The sequence below is a fragment of the Haliotis cracherodii genome, unplaced genomic scaffold (genome assembly GCF_022045235.1).
Source record: "Haliotis cracherodii isolate W230 unplaced genomic scaffold, xgHalCrac1.p SCAF_16, whole genome shotgun sequence".
NCBI classification, from domain to species: Eukaryota; Metazoa; Mollusca; class Gastropoda; order Lepetellida; family Haliotidae; genus Haliotis; species Haliotis cracherodii.
The window spans coordinates 6552468-6570121 of NW_027266271.1; the positions used below are offsets into that span (position 1 = coordinate 6552468).

The 17654-nt window shown below is 44.3% G+C and overlaps 1 protein-coding gene across 1 annotated transcript; it reads left to right on the forward strand.

Moving 5' to 3' along the window:
• Positions 1-2760: 2760 nt before the first annotated feature.
• Positions 2761-16511, forward strand: LOC139464137 (neuronal acetylcholine receptor subunit alpha-3-like). Its single transcript, XM_071245672.1, has 7 exons — positions 2761-2797; positions 3477-3643; positions 7165-7209; positions 11922-12031; positions 12493-12748; positions 14114-14390; positions 16084-16511. Exons 1-7 carry the CDS (start codon positions 2761-2763, stop codon positions 16509-16511), a joined length of 1320 nt encoding a protein of 439 aa, XP_071101773.1.
• The last annotated feature ends 1143 nt before the right edge of the window (positions 16512-17654 follow it).

The window sequence follows — 17654 nt, forward strand, 5'->3', positions numbered from 1 at the left end:
GAGTGAGTGTAACGGTAGCACTGAGTGGGTGTAATGGTAGCACTGAGTGGGTGTGTTGGTAGCACTGAGTGAGTGTGTTGGTAGCACTGAGTGGGTGTAACGGTAGCACTGAGTGGGTGTAACGGTAGCACTGAGTGGGTGTGTTGGTAGCACTGAGTGAGTGTAACGGTAGCACTGAGTGGGTGTAACGGTAGCACTGAGTGAGTGTAACGGTAGCACTGAGTGAGTGTAATGGTAGCACTGAGTGAGTGTGTTGGTAGCACTGAGTGGGTGTGTTGGTAGCACTGAGTGGGTGTGTTGGTAGCACTGAGTGAGTGTAACGGTAGCACTGAGTGAGTGTAATGGTAGCACTGAGTGAGTGTGTTGGTAGCACTGAGTGGGTGTGTTGGTAGCACTGAGTGGGTGTGTTGGTAGCACTGAGTGAGTGTAATGGTAGCACTGAGTGAGTGTGTTGGTAGCACTGAGTGGGTGTGTTGGTAGCACTGAGTGGGTGTGTTGGTAGCACTGAGTGAGTGTGTTGGTAGCACTGAGTGAGTGTAACGGTAGCACTGAGTGGGTGTGTTGGTAGCACTGAGTGGGTGTGTTGGTAGCACTGAGTGGGTGTAACGGTAGCACTGAGTGGGTGTGTTGGTAGAACTGAGTGGGTGTAACGGTAGCACTGAGTGAGTGTAATGGTAGCACTGAGTGGGTGTAACGGTAGCACTGAGTGAGTGTAATGGTAGCACTGAGTGGGTGTAATGGTAGCACTGAGTGAGTGTAATGGTAGCACTGAGTGGGTGTAACGGTAGCACTGAGTGGGTGTAACGGTAGCACTGAGTGGGTGTAATGGTAGCACTGAGTGAGTGTGTTGGTAGCACTGAGTGAGTGTAATGGTAGCACTGAGTGGGTGTAACGGTAGCACTGAGTGGGTGTAACGGTAGCACTGAGTGAGTGTAATGGTAGCACTGAGTGAGTGTGTTGGTAGCACTGAGTGAGTGTAACGGTAGCACTGAGTGAGTGTGTTGGTAGCACTGAGTGGGTGTAACGGTAGCACTGAGTGAGTGTAATGGTAGCACTGAGTGAGTGTAATGGTAGCACTGAGTGAGTGTGTTGGTAGCACTGAGTGAGTGTAATGGTAGCACTGAGTGAGTGTGTTGGTAGCACTGAGTGAGTGTAACGGTAGCACTGAGTGAGTGTGTTGGTAGCACTGAGTGGGTGTAACGGTAGCACTGAGTGAGTGTAATGGTAGCACTGAGTGGGTGTAACGGTAGCACTGAGTGAGTGTGTTGGTAGCACTGGGTGTGTTGGTAGCACTGAGTGAGTGTAACGGTAGCACTGAGTGAGTGTAACGGTAGAACTGAGTGGGTGTGTTGGTAGCACTGAGTGAGTGTAATGGTAGCACTGAGTGAGTGTAATGGTAGCACTGAGTGAGTGTAATGGTAGCACTGAGTGGGTGTAACGGTAGCACTGAGTGGGTGTGTTGGTAGCACTGAGTGAGTGTAATGGTAGCACTGAGTGAGTGTAATGGTAGCACTGAGTGAGTGTAATGGTAGCACTGAGTGGGTGTAACGGTAGCACTGAGTGGGTGTGTTGGTAGAACTGAGTGGGTGTAACGGTAGCACTGAGTGGGTGTAATGGTAGCACTGAGTGAGTGTGTTGGTAGCACTGAGTGAGTGTGTTGGTAGCACTGAGTGGGTGTAACGGTAGCACTGAGTGAGTGTGTTGGTAGCACTGAGTGAGTGTGTTGGTAGCACTGAGTGGGTGTAACGGTAGCACTGAGTGAGTGTGTTGGTAGCACTGAGTGGGTGTAACGGTAGCACTGAGTGAGTGTAATGGTAGCACTGAGTGGGTGTAACGGTAGCACTGAGTGAGTGTAATGGTAGCACTGTGTGGGTGTAACGGTAGCACTGAGTGAGTGTGTTGGTAGCACTGAGTGGGTGTAACGGTAGCACTGAGTGAGTGTAATGGTAGCACTGAGTGGGTGTAACGGTAGCACTGAGTGAGTGTGTTGGTAGCACTGAGTGAGTGTAATGGTAGCACTGAGTGGGTGTGTTGGTAGCACTGAGTGAGTGTAATGGTAGCACTGAGTGAGTGTGTTGGTAGCACTGAGTGAGTGTGTTGGTAGCACTGAGTGAGTGTGTTGGTAGCACTGAGTGAGTGTAACGGTAGCACTGAGTGAGTGTAATGGTAGTACTGAGTGAGTGTGTTGGTAGAACTGAGTGGGTGTAACGGTAGCACTGAGTGAGTGTGTTGGTAGAACTGAGTGGGTGTAACGGTAGCACTGAGTGAGTGTAATGGTAGCACTGAGTGAGTGTAACGGTAGCACTGAGTGAGTGTAATGGTAGCACTGAGTGGGTGTAACGGTAGCACTGAGTGGGTGTGTTGGTAGCACTGAGTGGGTGTAATGGTAGCACTGAGTGGGTGTGTTGGTAGCACTGAGTGAGTGTAATGGTAGCACTGAGTGAGTGTAATTGTAGCACTGAGTGAGTGTGTTGGTAGCACTGAGTGAGTGTAATGGTAGCACTGAGTGAGTGTGTTGGTAGCACTGAGTGGGTGTAATGGTAGCACTGAGTGGGTGTAACGGTAGCACTGAGTGGGTGTAACGGTAGAACTGAGTGGGTGTAACGGTAGCACTGAGTGGGTGTTATGGTAGCACTGAGTGAGTGTGTTGGTAGAACTGAGTGAGTGTAACGGTAGAACTGAGTGGGTGTGTTGGTAGCACTGAGTGAGTGTGTTGTTTGCACACTCAATTCCAGTTGCAGAATGCATAAGCTTTTCATAATGGAGGATGAACCAGACAAACCTGTGATTAGTATGGGTAAGATGACACGCAATATAAACACGTCATCGAGTCTGACCACCTGCTACATTCAATATTGAGTACTGGGGGATATAGTCTAACCCGGACTCGCCATTGGGTGACTAGATAGGCATGGTATAAGTAAATGTATGGAACTGATGTCCTGACTAAGCTGAACATATAATTACAACTACAGCACCATACGTGTAGATTAAGGCTCTTGTTTCAACGCTGTGCAGGAAAATACCCCCGACCTTTGACTCACAGATGTCAATTGTTATCGTGCACACGACGACAGGCTTATCTTAATGTCAGAGAATATCTTGATACACCACTTTCAATGTCCTCGTCCAAAGCATTCCGGAAATAATGCTTTTATCTTTACACGGTTTGTTTCTTTTCAGGGAAGTAGTGTGAAGTGTACGTGTATTGCTTTGGTAGACCGATACTGTTCATCGTTTAAAACGGTCAGCATTCATTGAAACAGAGCCATTTGGTGTCGAACGTGGTCCACTGTAACATGCCTGCAACACTTTGTCATAGTGGCTAATGGTGTCATGTGGTGTCATGACAATGGTTTTCCGTTGCGTTCTTGTGTCGTTTGTTTTCGGTAATTACAATAGAATACACGTGTAGTCAAATCTGACGTAAGTGAATTGTTTTAAAAGGTAAACTGATAATTGCTTATCCCTTTCAGTGGTGTACTGTGCATCTGTAGTGACGTCCCAACAGTCCTTCTCTCAGGATGAGTACGACCTCCGGATGGTCAAGCTCGGACCAGGCAGCAACTACAGCCACATTGTGAGACCCTCCAGGCAGGTCAAAACACAGATACGATTTAACCTACTCACCATTAACGACCTGGTAAGATTCCACAACAGTAATACGCATTTACGTTCATTTCCCCATATTTGGGATAGTGTGATGTTGAAGCAGTTTGATGATAATATGCCTATGGTAACAAGCAAAAACAGAAACTCGTTTAGAAATCAATCAATTAATTAATATTTGAAAAAAAAAATACTTATCATGTATTCTCAACGATATGTAAAGACGGAGGACAGGGGGACTACAATTATTTGAAAGGTGTTAGATTGGTGTGGCATACAGAAAATATGCGCCATCTGTTCCAGTAGAGTTTGAATCTCATGACATTTATAAAACCCTTTACACTAGTTACAAACCTCATGTATAAATGTTTGTCGTAAAACATAAATATATGAGATAAAAGCTACAAAGTATGAAATGGTATATGTTGCATATAATGTGAAGTGGAACCCCTACAATTTAGGGCTGCTTTTTACGCACGTGGGCAACCTTTATCGGTCACTACCATGTTGTTGTATATAAGGCACTATAAACCCCAGACACTGCTTTGTAGTTGTTTATAAGGCGACATGGGACCCGGACACTGTTTTGTAGTTGTTTATAAGGCAACATTGGGCCCGGACACTGTTTTGTAGTTGTTTATAAGGCGACATGGGGACCGGACACTGCTTTGTAGTTGTTTATAAGGCGACATGGGGACCGGACACTGTTTTGTAGTTGTTTATAAGGCGACATGGGACCCGGACACTGCTTTGTAGTTGTTTATAAGGCGACATGGGGACCGGACACTGTTTTGTAGTTGTTTATAAGGCGACATGGGACCCGGACACTGCTTTGTAGTTGTTTATAAGGCAATATGGGACCCGGACACTGCTTTGTAGTTGTCTATAAGGCGACATGGGACTCGGACACTGCTTTGTAGTTGTTTATAGGGCAACATTGGGCCCGGACACTGTTTTGTAGTTGTTTATACGGCGATATGGGACCCAGACACTGCTTTGTAGTTGTTCATAAGGCAACATGGGGCTCGGACACTGCTTTGTAGTTGTTTATAAGGCGACATGGGGACCGGACACTGTTTTGTAGTTGTTTATAAGGCGACATGGGACCCGGACACTGCTTTGTAGTTGTTTATAAGGCAATATGGGACCCGGACACTGCTTTGTAGTTGTCTATAAGGCGACATGGGACTCGGACACTGCTTTGTAGTTGTTTATAGGGCAACATTGGGCCCGGACACTGTTTTGTAGTTGTTTATAAGGCGATATGGGACCCAGACACTGCTTTGTAGTTGTTCATAAGGCAACATGGGGCTCGGACACTGCTTTGTAGTTGTTTATAAGGCGACAGGGGAACCGGATACTGTTTTGTAGTTGTTTATAAGGCGACATGAGACCCGAACACTGCTTTGTAGTTGTTTATAAGGCGACATGAGGCCCGGACACTGTTTTGTAGTTGTTTATAAGGCGACATGGGACCCGGACACTGCTTTGTAGTTGTTTATAAGGCAATATGGGACCCGGACACTGCTTTGTAGTTGTTTATAAGGCGACATGGGACCCGGACACTGCTTTGTAGTTGTTTATAGGGCAACATTGGGCCCGGACACTGTTTTGTGGTTGTTTATAAGGCGACACGGGACCCGGACACTGCTTTGTAGTTGTTTATAAGGCAATATGGGACTCGGACACTGCTTTGTAGTTGTTTATAGGCAACATTGGGCCCGGACACTGTTTTGTAGTTGTTTATAAGGCGACATGGGGACCGGACACTGCTTTGTAGTTGTTTATAAGGCGACATGGGGACCGGACACTGTTTTGTAGTTGTTTATAAGGCGACATGGGACCCGGACACTGCTTTGTAGTTGTTTATAAGGCGACATGGGGACCGGACACTGTTTTGTAGTTGTTTATAAGGCGACATGGGACCCGGACACTGCTTTGTAGTTGTTTATAAGGCAATATGGGACCCGGACACTGCTTTGTAGTTGTCTATAAGGCGACATGGGACTCGGACACTGCTTTGTAGTTGTTTATAGGGCAACATTGGGCCCGGACACTGTTTTGTAGTTGTTTATACGGCGATATGGGACCCAGACACTGCTTTGTAGTTGTTCATAAGGCAACATGGGGCTCGGACACTGCTTTGTAGTTGTTTATAAGGCGACATGGGGACCGGACACTGTTTTGTAGTTGTTTATAAGGCGACATGGGACCCGGACACTGCTTTGTAGTTGTTTATAAGGCAATATGGGACCCGGACACTGCTTTGTAGTTGTCTATAAGGCGACATGGGACTCGGACACTGCTTTGTAGTTGTTTATAGGGCAACATTGGGCCCGGACACTGTTTTGTAGTTGTTTATAAGGCGACATGGGACCCGGACACTGCTTTGTAGTTGTTTATAAGGCAATATGGGACCCGGACACTGCTTTGTAGTTGTCTATAAGGCGACATGGGACTCGGACACTGCTTTGTAGTTGTTTATAGGGCAACATTGGGCCCGGACACTGTTTTGTAGTTGTTTATACGGCGATATGGGACCCAGACACTGCTTTGTAGTTGTTCATAAGGCAACATGGGGCTCGGACACTGCTTTGTAGTTGTTTATAAGGCGACATGGGGACCGGACACTGTTTTGTAGTTGTTTATAAGGCGACATGGGACCCGGACACTGCTTTGTAGTTGTTTATAAGGCAATATGGGACCCGGACACTGCTTTGTAGTTGTCTATAAGGCGACATGGGACTCGGACACTGCTTTGTAGTTGTTTATAGGGCAACATTGGGCCCGGACACTGTTTTGTAGTTGTTTATAAGGCGATATGGGACCCAGACACTGCTTTGTAGTTGTTCATAAGGCAACATGGGGCTCGGACACTGCTTTGTAGTTGTTTATAAGGCGACAGGGGAACCGGATACTGTTTTGTAGTTGTTTATAAGGCGACATGAGACCCGAACACTGCTTTGTAGTTGTTTATAAGGCGACATGAGGCCCGGACACTGTTTTGTAGTTGTTTATAAGGCGACATGGGACCCGGACACTGCTTTGTAGTTGTTTATAAGGCAATATGGGACCCGGACACTGCTTTGTAGTTGTTTATAAGGCGACATGGGACCCGGACACTGCTTTGTAGTTGTTTATAGGGCAACATTGGGCCCGGACACTGTTTTGTAGTTGTTTATAAGGCGACACGGGACCCGGACACTGCTTTGTAGTTGTTTATAGGCAACATTGGGCCCGGACACTGTTTTGTAGTTGTTTATAAGGCAACATGGGGCTCGGATACTGCTTTGTAGTTATAAGGCAATCTATATAGCTCCGACATGTTTTCTTGTGGAGCCTGGAAGAGCTGATTCGTTCGGCACTTATAAACATGTTAATATATTTTGGGGTTCGTTTTTTCTCAAGTATTTGGATATTTGTAAAAACTTGATTGTAAATTTAGCCCTAAGAATCTTTTTTCTAATCTCAACACAATGACACAGAAGAACATATTTGAGGGAAAACATAAATACAAATCTAAAATCTTAAACAATACTGACTCTTGTCTTGCAGAATACCAGAGGACAAACCATGACGACGACCGGATGGCTTACAATTGTAAGTTTCGTCTTTTTATTACACAATTGGTATGTTGGCCTGTCAGAGGACCTTGCTCAAGGCATTTCAAAGAAGTCTCAAAATTTGTTCTGGTCAAAATGTTTATGTGAGGGTCATCAAGAACTATGGATATATTTTGGGCCACGGCAACGGCATAGACACCATGGGGTCACAGTCACAAACGTCGACATGGCTTATTCGGTAGAAATTGGGAGATTAAGAACTCTTACTTTTAATTAGGTTCAATTAGGTTGAAACTGTTATTCCCTGGAACTGTCTGTGATAAATCCTGTGCGATCTGAAGGGAGGGCATTTGTTGACTAAATTTTGGCTTACAAGTGACATGGAAATGAACCCCAGAGGGGTAAAACTGCACAGTCATTATAGACATAAATTAGTACACTCCCACAATAAAATAGGAAGCGAATACCACGCTTACTTGTCTCTTTAGTTTATGAGCCATTTCTAATCCCTTGCTGTTAACGGACATATCCAAATATACATCCTTTGCAAACAAGTTTCATACCAGAGAGTTCAGTTCCTTAGAAACAGTTAGTATGTACTGCTCAATAATAATGGAATACTATATGCCCTGAGGTGCTAGTAGCTAAAGAATCCAAAGAGCGGATTATTTTCGATTATGTAGGGTACTCGTGTTAACGGAATGTGTTTTGTGAATGCAAAAAAGCATATTGATTCTGCTAATAAACCAGGAGATCTACAAGACGATACAAATTGTATTTCCTTTAATCAAAAGCAAGATGACGTGAAATAACTTATATAAATTAAAATTGTTTTTTGTGTCATGGTCAAGAGTCGTTGCTCTAGAATACCGCTCGCCACGTCGTCTATCGAATCTATGGCCAAATCATGATGTGTCCTGTAATCATGGTGTAAGGACGGTGGCGCACAGCCCGCCCCTTGTGTTGCCTACCCAACCCCAATCTTTGTCGCCTATGGTAAGCTGGTACACCTTCACAGGACGCATTGTTTCTCTGCACAGAGAGGTTTTAACGTTAGATGCTGGTTCGCCTTCCTTTATATTGACGACAGGAACAGATGTGAATCTATTGAATGTAATAAAACTGTCTTGTCTAGGTGTCGTTTTTAGGCCTGGGACGCACAGGTCTCATTGCGACCACACCCGTTTGACGGCACTTGTCCCACATGTGTAACGCCATGGTATGTAAATTTATACTTCAACGATAGCTGCATTCAAATCATTAGTTCCCTTATTTTGTGTCGGTAGTATTTATATAATATGTCTGGGATGAGATGGACCAACGCCTACCACAGGACCAGAACCAACTGGTAACGCTAGCACATAACGCTAGATGATGATGATGATGATGATGATGATGATGATGATGATGATGATGTTGGAGATTTTACGAGCGCCTCCGGTGTTGCCGGGATGTGAAGATACGCGATCTGGAAAGTCTATAAATACTTCGCGCGGACCTCGGAGGAGACATCCTCACCCGGACAGCCGGGGAATACAACTGACGGGGGCAATAAGCTATCGCGTGTTTGTAAACCCTGGGAAAACACGAATAGTAAACTAACTACTATATCTACACTCGAGATGTAAGTATCAAAATAAAGCGCTGAACATAAGCAATCTCATTAAAATCAGATCTTAGTTCTCGCTTCCGCTAAACAAAGATCTGAAGATAATCCCATTACGGGTCACGTCAGACCGACCTTGCGCGAACTTTGACCAATGGAATGACCAATCAGAAGGCAGCTTTCTCGTGCTTTACGGCACTAATTTCAAATTGGCGACTCCGCTTCGAAACATATTTTGACAAATTCTCGATTACAAATTTGAAACCTCAACAAAAAAACATTCTGGAATGGCTAATAGATGGTCTAGATTGTAAGGATTCAGTCGTTAAACCCGTAACTATCGTTCGGAATACCCAATGTTAAAGTTTTCGAAGTTGCATGATCAGAAATCACATTCTGACTGTCACTTTCATAATCTGGTAAGCGACGCTCTGATTGGTCGGATGAAAGGTCGTTCTGACGCGACCCCTAATGTGATGTCTTCAGATCTTTGTTTAGCGGTAGCGAGAACTAAGGTCTGATTTTAATGAGATTGTGAACATAAGCTATCCAATGGTATCATTAAAGATTCACAAAAAGCTATGTACAATTATTGACGAGGCAAAAATCACCATAAATACATGAGAGGTATCTGAATGTAGATATAAATTCCCCTAATGTTTGCAAATCATATTAAATACAAAAACATTTTAATACAAGAATATCGAAAGTTTATTATGGCTTCCACGTTAGCTGTCTTGGGCGCGACACTCCCCTCTCCGACCGTGTGACCTAGGAAAGTCATATTCTCATGTACGATTCGCACTTGTCCAAGTTGACTGAGAGGTTGGCTATTTGGAGACGCTCCAGTACTTTGCGTAGAGAGGCTATGTGATCATCCCAGGAGTGGGACTCGATGACAACGTCGTCATTGTATACGCTAACCTCGGGGATCTCCGCCAGAACTAAGTTTATGAGACGCTGGAACGTCGCTGCCGCTGTCTTCAGGCCGAAGGGCATCAGCCGGTACTGATAGAGTCCGCCTGTAAGAATCCTACTTGCACGTTCCGAGAGTGGTCCAGTTTCGTTATGTGGGTAGCGTGACCTATACTGTCTGTGCTGTCATCGATGCGTAGCAGTGGGTGTGAATCATCCCTCACGTGAGCATTGACCTCAGGTCGGCGCACACACGGAACTGATTTCCAGGCTTGGGCACCATGAGGCAAGGAGAACTCCATTCGCTGTCGCTGGGCTCAGTCACTCTGTGTCGAAGCATGGTGTCAATCTCCTTCTTCAATAGTGCTCTCTTGTGAGGGTTGAGGCGGTACGGATGCTGCTTGACTGGCTTGGCGTCGCCCATGTCCACGTCCAGCACCATGGCGTTGGTAGTACCAGGAGCATCCGGAAATAAGCCCTCGTGATGAGCGATCACAGCCTTCAGATCAGCTATGTACAATTAATGACGAGGCAAAAATGACCACAATTACATGAGAAATATCTGAATGATCACACTGTCCAGTAGCGAACGCCGGAGAAAAATACCGAGCGTTGCCGGAAATAAAGTCGGGGAACATAGCGGCACTGGACCGTGACATGAGAAACAGTGATCCACGCTGACAGGAGAGTCCACGGGTTTGCTGCCAGGAATACAGCCTTTGTGACAATCTTGGTAATGCAGAAGGCTGCAGTGTTGGGGAGTCTTCACATTCCCCGAAAAGTTCTCAGTGGCTTCGACTTGGCAGTGCATCCTGGGAGAAGTCCCATTCACTGTCTCGGGTGCATGTTGAGGGGACAAGGGCCGTGAGCTGATGATGAGCCTAACCAGCCTGACTGTGCCAGGATCACCCAAACCCTCTTTGCTGCATATTTTATATCAATATTTTAATACCATCACCACCACCACCACCACCACCACCACCACCACTACTACTACTACTACTACTACTACTACTACTACTGTTATGTCTTCTCAATATACCACAGTATATATGGTTTGAAGATAGTAGGTTTATTTTGCTGAGTGTTGAGTATACATCCACATGGTCAATGATATAAGGGAGATCAATCTCACATCTCTACAGGCATGCATAACAGAGCTAGTAATGTTTAGGCGGTAGTGCACCTAACCATAGTCATATATGATATACTGAACCGCTAAAGAAACGTCCCCCCAAGTAACATTGCATGAAAAGTCGTCCCTGTGGTCTTGAGTCTTGAGACCACACGCCATACCTCATTTGGCACGTCCCCGCAACCACGAGTTTCAGCATGATAACGCCCGTGCCCACACTGCGAGAGCAACAAGAGACTTTCTCCAGCAGACTGGCATCAGAACCATGCAGTGACCTGCCCACAGTCCCGATTTAAATCCTATTGAGCACCTGTGGGACGAGATTCAAAAACGGCTGAATGACGTCCGTACAAGGCCGACAACTGCAACTGAACTGCGTCAGGCGTTCCTCAGAGTGTGGGCACAAGTGCCTATGGCCTTATCCATTCCATGTATCGACGTTGCACGGCAGTCATCAATGCACATGGCGGACACACAAGATACTGACTTGTGATGCCATTTTCTCAGAGACTAGTGTTGTTTTTCACGTTAAGACCATTTGACACATTAATTTCAACCCTGATGATCAGTTTTGCCAAGTTTCATCTTTTTAATATCTTACAAAATATGTTTACAGTGTTTGGACAAATAAGGTTTCTCATATATCTGTCCATGGTGACGTTTCTTTTGCGGTTCAGTATATATATATAACACTACTACTACTACTACTACTACTACTACTACTACTACTACCACTACCACTAATACTACAACTTATACTACTACAAATAATAATAATCGTCATTATAACATTTGTTTGTTTCTTTGTTGTTTAACGCCGCACTCAGCAATATTCCAGCTATATGACAGCGGTCTGTAAATAATCGATTGATGTCATGAGCATCGATCCACGAAAACTGGGATACGATGACCATGTATCAACCAAGTCAGCGAGCCTGACCACCCGATCCGGTTAAGCGCCTCTTACGACAAGCAAAGTCGCCTATTACGGCAAGCATGGGTTGTTGAAGACCTAGTCTACCCCGGATCTTCACGGGCCTCATTATAACAACAACCAATTCCACTAACTGCACATTTGTCGTGCTTGTTTCAGAAATGGACAGATCCACGTCTTCAGTGGACACCGGCATCCCATGGGAATGTGACGTACTTGTTCGACACAGAGAAAGTGATCTGGCGACCGGAATTAGTCATTGATAATGCGTAAGACTAACTCTGATTGGTATTCTTTCTGTTGTTGATAGACATGTAGAGGACAGGTCTATGTCTGTGATGGACGGAAGCTTTAATCACTAGGCTATTCCGCAGCCCCTATGCAAGTAGTGTTGTAGTCCAGTACTGCAACATTTGAAATGAACAAAGTATAGTTCCTATTCATGTGTATACAGCGCATAACGTTCATGATTAATTTCTCATTATAGTTTTTTTCTCATTTCTTAAATTATGCATATCCTGAGGGTCCCCATAATGCCTTGGCCTTTCGAAGTCCCTTGAGGAAAGGAATATTAGAGACTTTCTTTTCAGGTGATGACGTACCTAAGCTTTGTGTTCCTAATACTTTGTTATCCATTCTCACATTTGCACAGTGACGATTCAGTTGCATTTTCCAGTTGTTACTGTCCGTGTTTGTTACTGCATTTGTCACATGGTGTTGTCACTTTCAGAGTTAATGCAATCGGTGTCATGGGGGACGATGACCTCCTGATCCGCGTCAAGCACACTGGCGAGGTGACGTGGGAACCGCCAGGGCTGTTCTCTACGTCCTGCGACATTGACGTTACCTACTACCCCTTCGACCGCCAGGCCTGCACAATAGAGCTCACTAGTTGGAGCTACACAATTGACGAAGTTAATCTTACACAGCTGTCAGCTGAGGTCTTCTCGGGCGATTTCAGCGAAAATGGAGAATGGGATCTAACGGTAATCTGACTGAAGTCTGAAACAAAATACCTTACTTTCAACGTTTCCATAATGTTGTATGAAGTAATGAATGTGCGCTCTCTATATATTTGGAGAACCTCCCTGAACTTGCTCGAATGAAATATCTCAATTCATGGACTGCAACTATAGTGAATCTGGAAAACTGGTCCCAGATTAAATGGTTATCGGGTATCCATTATATACGATTTTGGCCTCGGTCAGTGTGTGTTTTTGTACCCAAAGACATGGGTCGTGATCGGTACTCATACTCTGAAGAGAATTTAGGTTTACTTATAAACCGGTGATTACTGTGTGAAAGATGATTTAGGTTTACTTATAAACCGGTGATTACTGTGTGAAAGAGAATTAATTCATTCTTTCACATCCGTGGGGAGTCCAGGGTAGAGTAATTTACGGACCCAACAACATATGCTGGTAATATAAGAGGCGACTTAGGGGCTCGGGTGCTGACAAACACACTCATACGTTAGTCGTCCGCAACGGTTTTGTGAAGCGCACGTAAAATATTTATATTCCCGCATTGTTGTTTTACAGTTATAAGGACGTTGTCCCACAATCATCGAAAGGTTTCTTTGAACTAATGACTATTCAGCTCAACACATATAAAGTTGAAGCAACCAATCCGTTTTCGTTACCTAAACATATCACATATGAACATGAACATATCAATATACACTTAGGGCGTCCTTACTTATTTTTGTGTTTCTCATCATTTATTTTTAATCCTGAAATATCCGCCGTCCATCTGTATATGTAGTTTACTTCTTGAAAATATCAAGTTTCATAATGGTTTGAAAAACGTGGTCGTATATACAAGTGACAGTATGCGTTCTTAAAGAGAAGTGTTGAAACTCCACAGATGACTCAGACTTACAGTAAGGTGTGACACCAAACACTCTATGATACTTACAGTAACGTGTGACACCAAACACTCTGTGATACTTACAGTAACGTGTGACACCAAACTCTCTATGATACTTACAGTAACGTGTGACACCAAACACTCTATGACACTTACAGTAACGTGTGACACCAAACACTCTATGACACTTACAGTAAGGTGTGACACCAAACACTCTATGACACTTACAGTAACGTGTGACACCAAACACTCTATGACACTTACAGTAACGTGTGACACCAAACTCTCTATGATACTTACAGTAAGGAGTGACACCAAACACTCTATGATACTTACAGTAACGTGTGACACCAAACTCTCTATGATACTTACAGTAACGTGTGACACCAAACACTCTATGATACTTACAGTAACGTGTGACACCAAACACTCTATGATACTTACAGTAACCTGTGACACCAAACACTCTATGATACTTTCAGTCTACGTCAGTGACTTCCAAGACTCTGGTAGAGATCGAGGGGACGTTCTCCCAGCTGGATTTTACCCTCAGTCTACAGCGGCGTGTGACCTACTACATCCTGAGTATCATGCTCCCCATCGCCCTCACCTCCATCCTGAGCGTCATCACCTTCATCCTGCCATTCGAGTCAGGGGAGAAGGTGAGCTACGCCCTCACCGTGCTGCTGTCGTACGCTGTGCTGATGCTGTTGGTGTCAGACAACATCCCGCCAACGTCCATCACCGTCTCCGTCCTAGGTAAGTGTAGAATAGATAGATACCCCCGCAACAGGTTTGATGTGCCCGTCACGACACTACCATGACGTTTGACGTACTCTATACTCACGGAAAATAGTAACTGTGCTTCATTTATATTGGTGTAAATGATATTTTATTTAAAATAACAACATAATATTTGGTCATTCGTCTGATCAATGCTTTATCACAAAAAAATCATGGACAAAATCTGCACCTGGTACCATGAGACAGGGACACGGCTTAAAGAGAGATAGTGTAACAACTCAATTAACTTTGTCAATATCGGGGGTGACCACCAATTGAATGTTGTTCCAAGTGTCAATCGAAGGTAGTTCCAACTGAGCTAACGTGACTTGCTGGTTCTAGTCCTGTAGTAGGCGTCGTTCTATATCATCCCTGACATGCTCTATGTGGGAGAGGTCTGGAGAAACAGCCGGCTATGGCAGTACAGCAATGTTACGCTGCCTCAAAAAGTCTGTTACAACACGTTCAACATGTGGGCGGGTATTATCCTGCTGCTAAAGGAACCTGATCTCTAGCGATCTCGTCCCTGTAACATACACCATTCACATTTCCACTAACAAGGATAAGTTGTGTAGTCCCATTTGTTGATATGCCACCCCATACCATTACACTTCTACCCTCAAAGTGACACCGTTAAGTAAAGCAAGCGTCGCTAAAACGTTTCCCTTGACGTATGTAGGCCCTTGCACGACAATCAGAGCTGGTCAGATGAAACCTGGACTCACATGTTAACAGTGTACTGCCCCAGTCTTGTCTTCTGAACCTCAAATGATGTCTACGCCAAACTAGGCGTGTCTGACGGTGACGCGTATCGCTGGACGTCGGGGCCTGATGTTGTGCTCCCTCAACTGGTTGCGTACGTTTCTGACACTTTTTTATCACAACCCAGAGTTTGTCCGAGCTGATAACATGGCAGTTGGATATCGATTCCGTAGATGCACCAATCGAATATGTTTGTCGTGTTGGCGTGACGTCACACATGGAAGACATGGTACACATCCAGGGGGAGCGGTCAAAAGTCGTGTTGATGTTACTGACTTTCTCAGTTTTTCTGTCTACAAATTGATGCCATACTTGCATATTACATTCAGGGATCCACACATGGTATTTGGAAGCCTTATCTGAGTGAACCAGTAATTGAAAAATGTACTTTAAACAAATTGACTTCATTCCTGGTGATGCCGTCATCAGCAATGTCACGGTCAGCATAGATTCGATAGGGCTTGACACAACAGTCACAATTCAGGATTGTAATATTTCATGCTAGAATTCTTAATGTCATAGTTATAAAGGATATCCGCCCTCTCCAAGTTGGACATGACAGCAGTATAGATATGTAATAATGCGGGTGATTTCTGAGTAAAGAACATTTTGCCATTATTCTGAGTTGAATGAGTAAGTGAATGTTGTGTAACACAACGGTCAGCAATACGTATATAATTAATCCGACAAAACAGTGAATGAAAGAATCAACCACTGGGGCAGGATGTCACAATCAATCTCAACCTGCTCCTGATAACCCGTGTCAGCTCTCTCAACAAGCATGGAATATTGGGGTCCTATTCTTTCCGGGAAAACACGGGTAAAATTCCTTTAGAATTTGTTGAATTAATAATAAATAATTCTTGATTAGGGTTGGTAAAAACTCTTGTTTCTCTTTTTATTTAAGGTATATATCTGGCACTGATCTTGTTTGTTGGAGCGAGCACGACCGTCATCACCGTGATCAATATATACCTATTTCACAAACTGTCTAAGACACCCGTCTCGAAAACTGCAAGAGCCTTTGTCTCCAACGTCCTCGTGAACATGGCGGGCTGGAAAAGAGCGGATCAACGCGTGCAGAAAGCGAGCTCATCTTCAAAAGTGAAAATCGTTCCATACGAGGACACTGAAATGAATCAGAATCCGACAAGGCGCCAGGCCGAGGAGCCGGACCCCGAAATGTTCTCGAAGGAACCACCATTCTATTCATGGCGTGAAATAGCTCTCATGTCTGACACCATGTGGTTTCGAGTGTATGCAATGTTCGTAATGATCGTCACGATTGTGTTCCTGATCTGCCTGCCAGTTGGAGGTTACCTTAACTATGTATGATTTGAAAGACACGGTGAAAGATCTGCGTCTTCGCTTGTCCGACCACTTGTCTTAAAAACAGAATAGCATTTTCTGCCAATTCATATTGATTTTTATGTTACCCTACCGTTTCATTTGACAGATAAATAATTATTGTAGTATGTATACTTTGCAAACCTGTATCGCTTTTGAAATAAAACATACGTACCACCATCCTGTTTTTGCACTATCAAAGTTTCACTCTGAAACAATTTTAGTGGCAGGCAATTTCTTCTTTTTCCAAAAGTCTGAAGCATAATTATTTTTCACGAATGTTCGGAGATAATGGAGCCATATGATGACAGGGTCTGAGTGCGGCCGCTGTCGCACTACTCTCAATCTCTGTTCTTGTACATTCAATCCGTCAACCGGTTATATGGCATTGGGGAGATAGAGTGCGCCCCATCACTCAGTGAATCACCAGATGTTTTACGTGGACATTAGTTCTGCTGCAAGAAATATGTACATAGGTCAAAACCTGAGATCAAGTAGGACAACCTTCTGTTTTCTTTGTTGAAAAAAGTTACAGAAATAGCCCCCAGCGTGAAGTACCCCTCTATACCACGGTGGCGTGTTGTGGAGATAGGGGATCCGATGTTCAATCGTTTAACTGACCAGGTAAATCTCCGAGGCTGGGGCTTAACTGACCACATCAACAATTGAACGTCGGATAAACGAGTGGTCTAATTTATTTGAACAATCGACAGCGTGTTTTTATACCGTATTTACAAATACATTCACGAACTCTATGCTTTACTGTGAGCAGAGTGGTAATGCACGTGAACGTCACGCATGCAACGCGCTCTTTGGCGACTTGGGCTATGAAATGATTGTCCGGGGTCAAGTGTGCTGTTCATATAGGACCCTGTTGAACACATATATCAATCACCTACATATTACTTGTCCATGTTGATGGGTCTATAATGTCTAGCCCTGATCGAGAAAATAGTAGTTTTAACGAAACACTACTAAACGTGCGTTCAATGTACAGAAAAGCCATACTGAATAAATCACAAATATCCCCGTCCCCACACGGATTAGTCTTGATGTAAGTAAATATGTCATTGCTAATTCTACATAACTTTGTCCATATTGCCATGGCATTGTTAGTCTTTGGAATCTGGC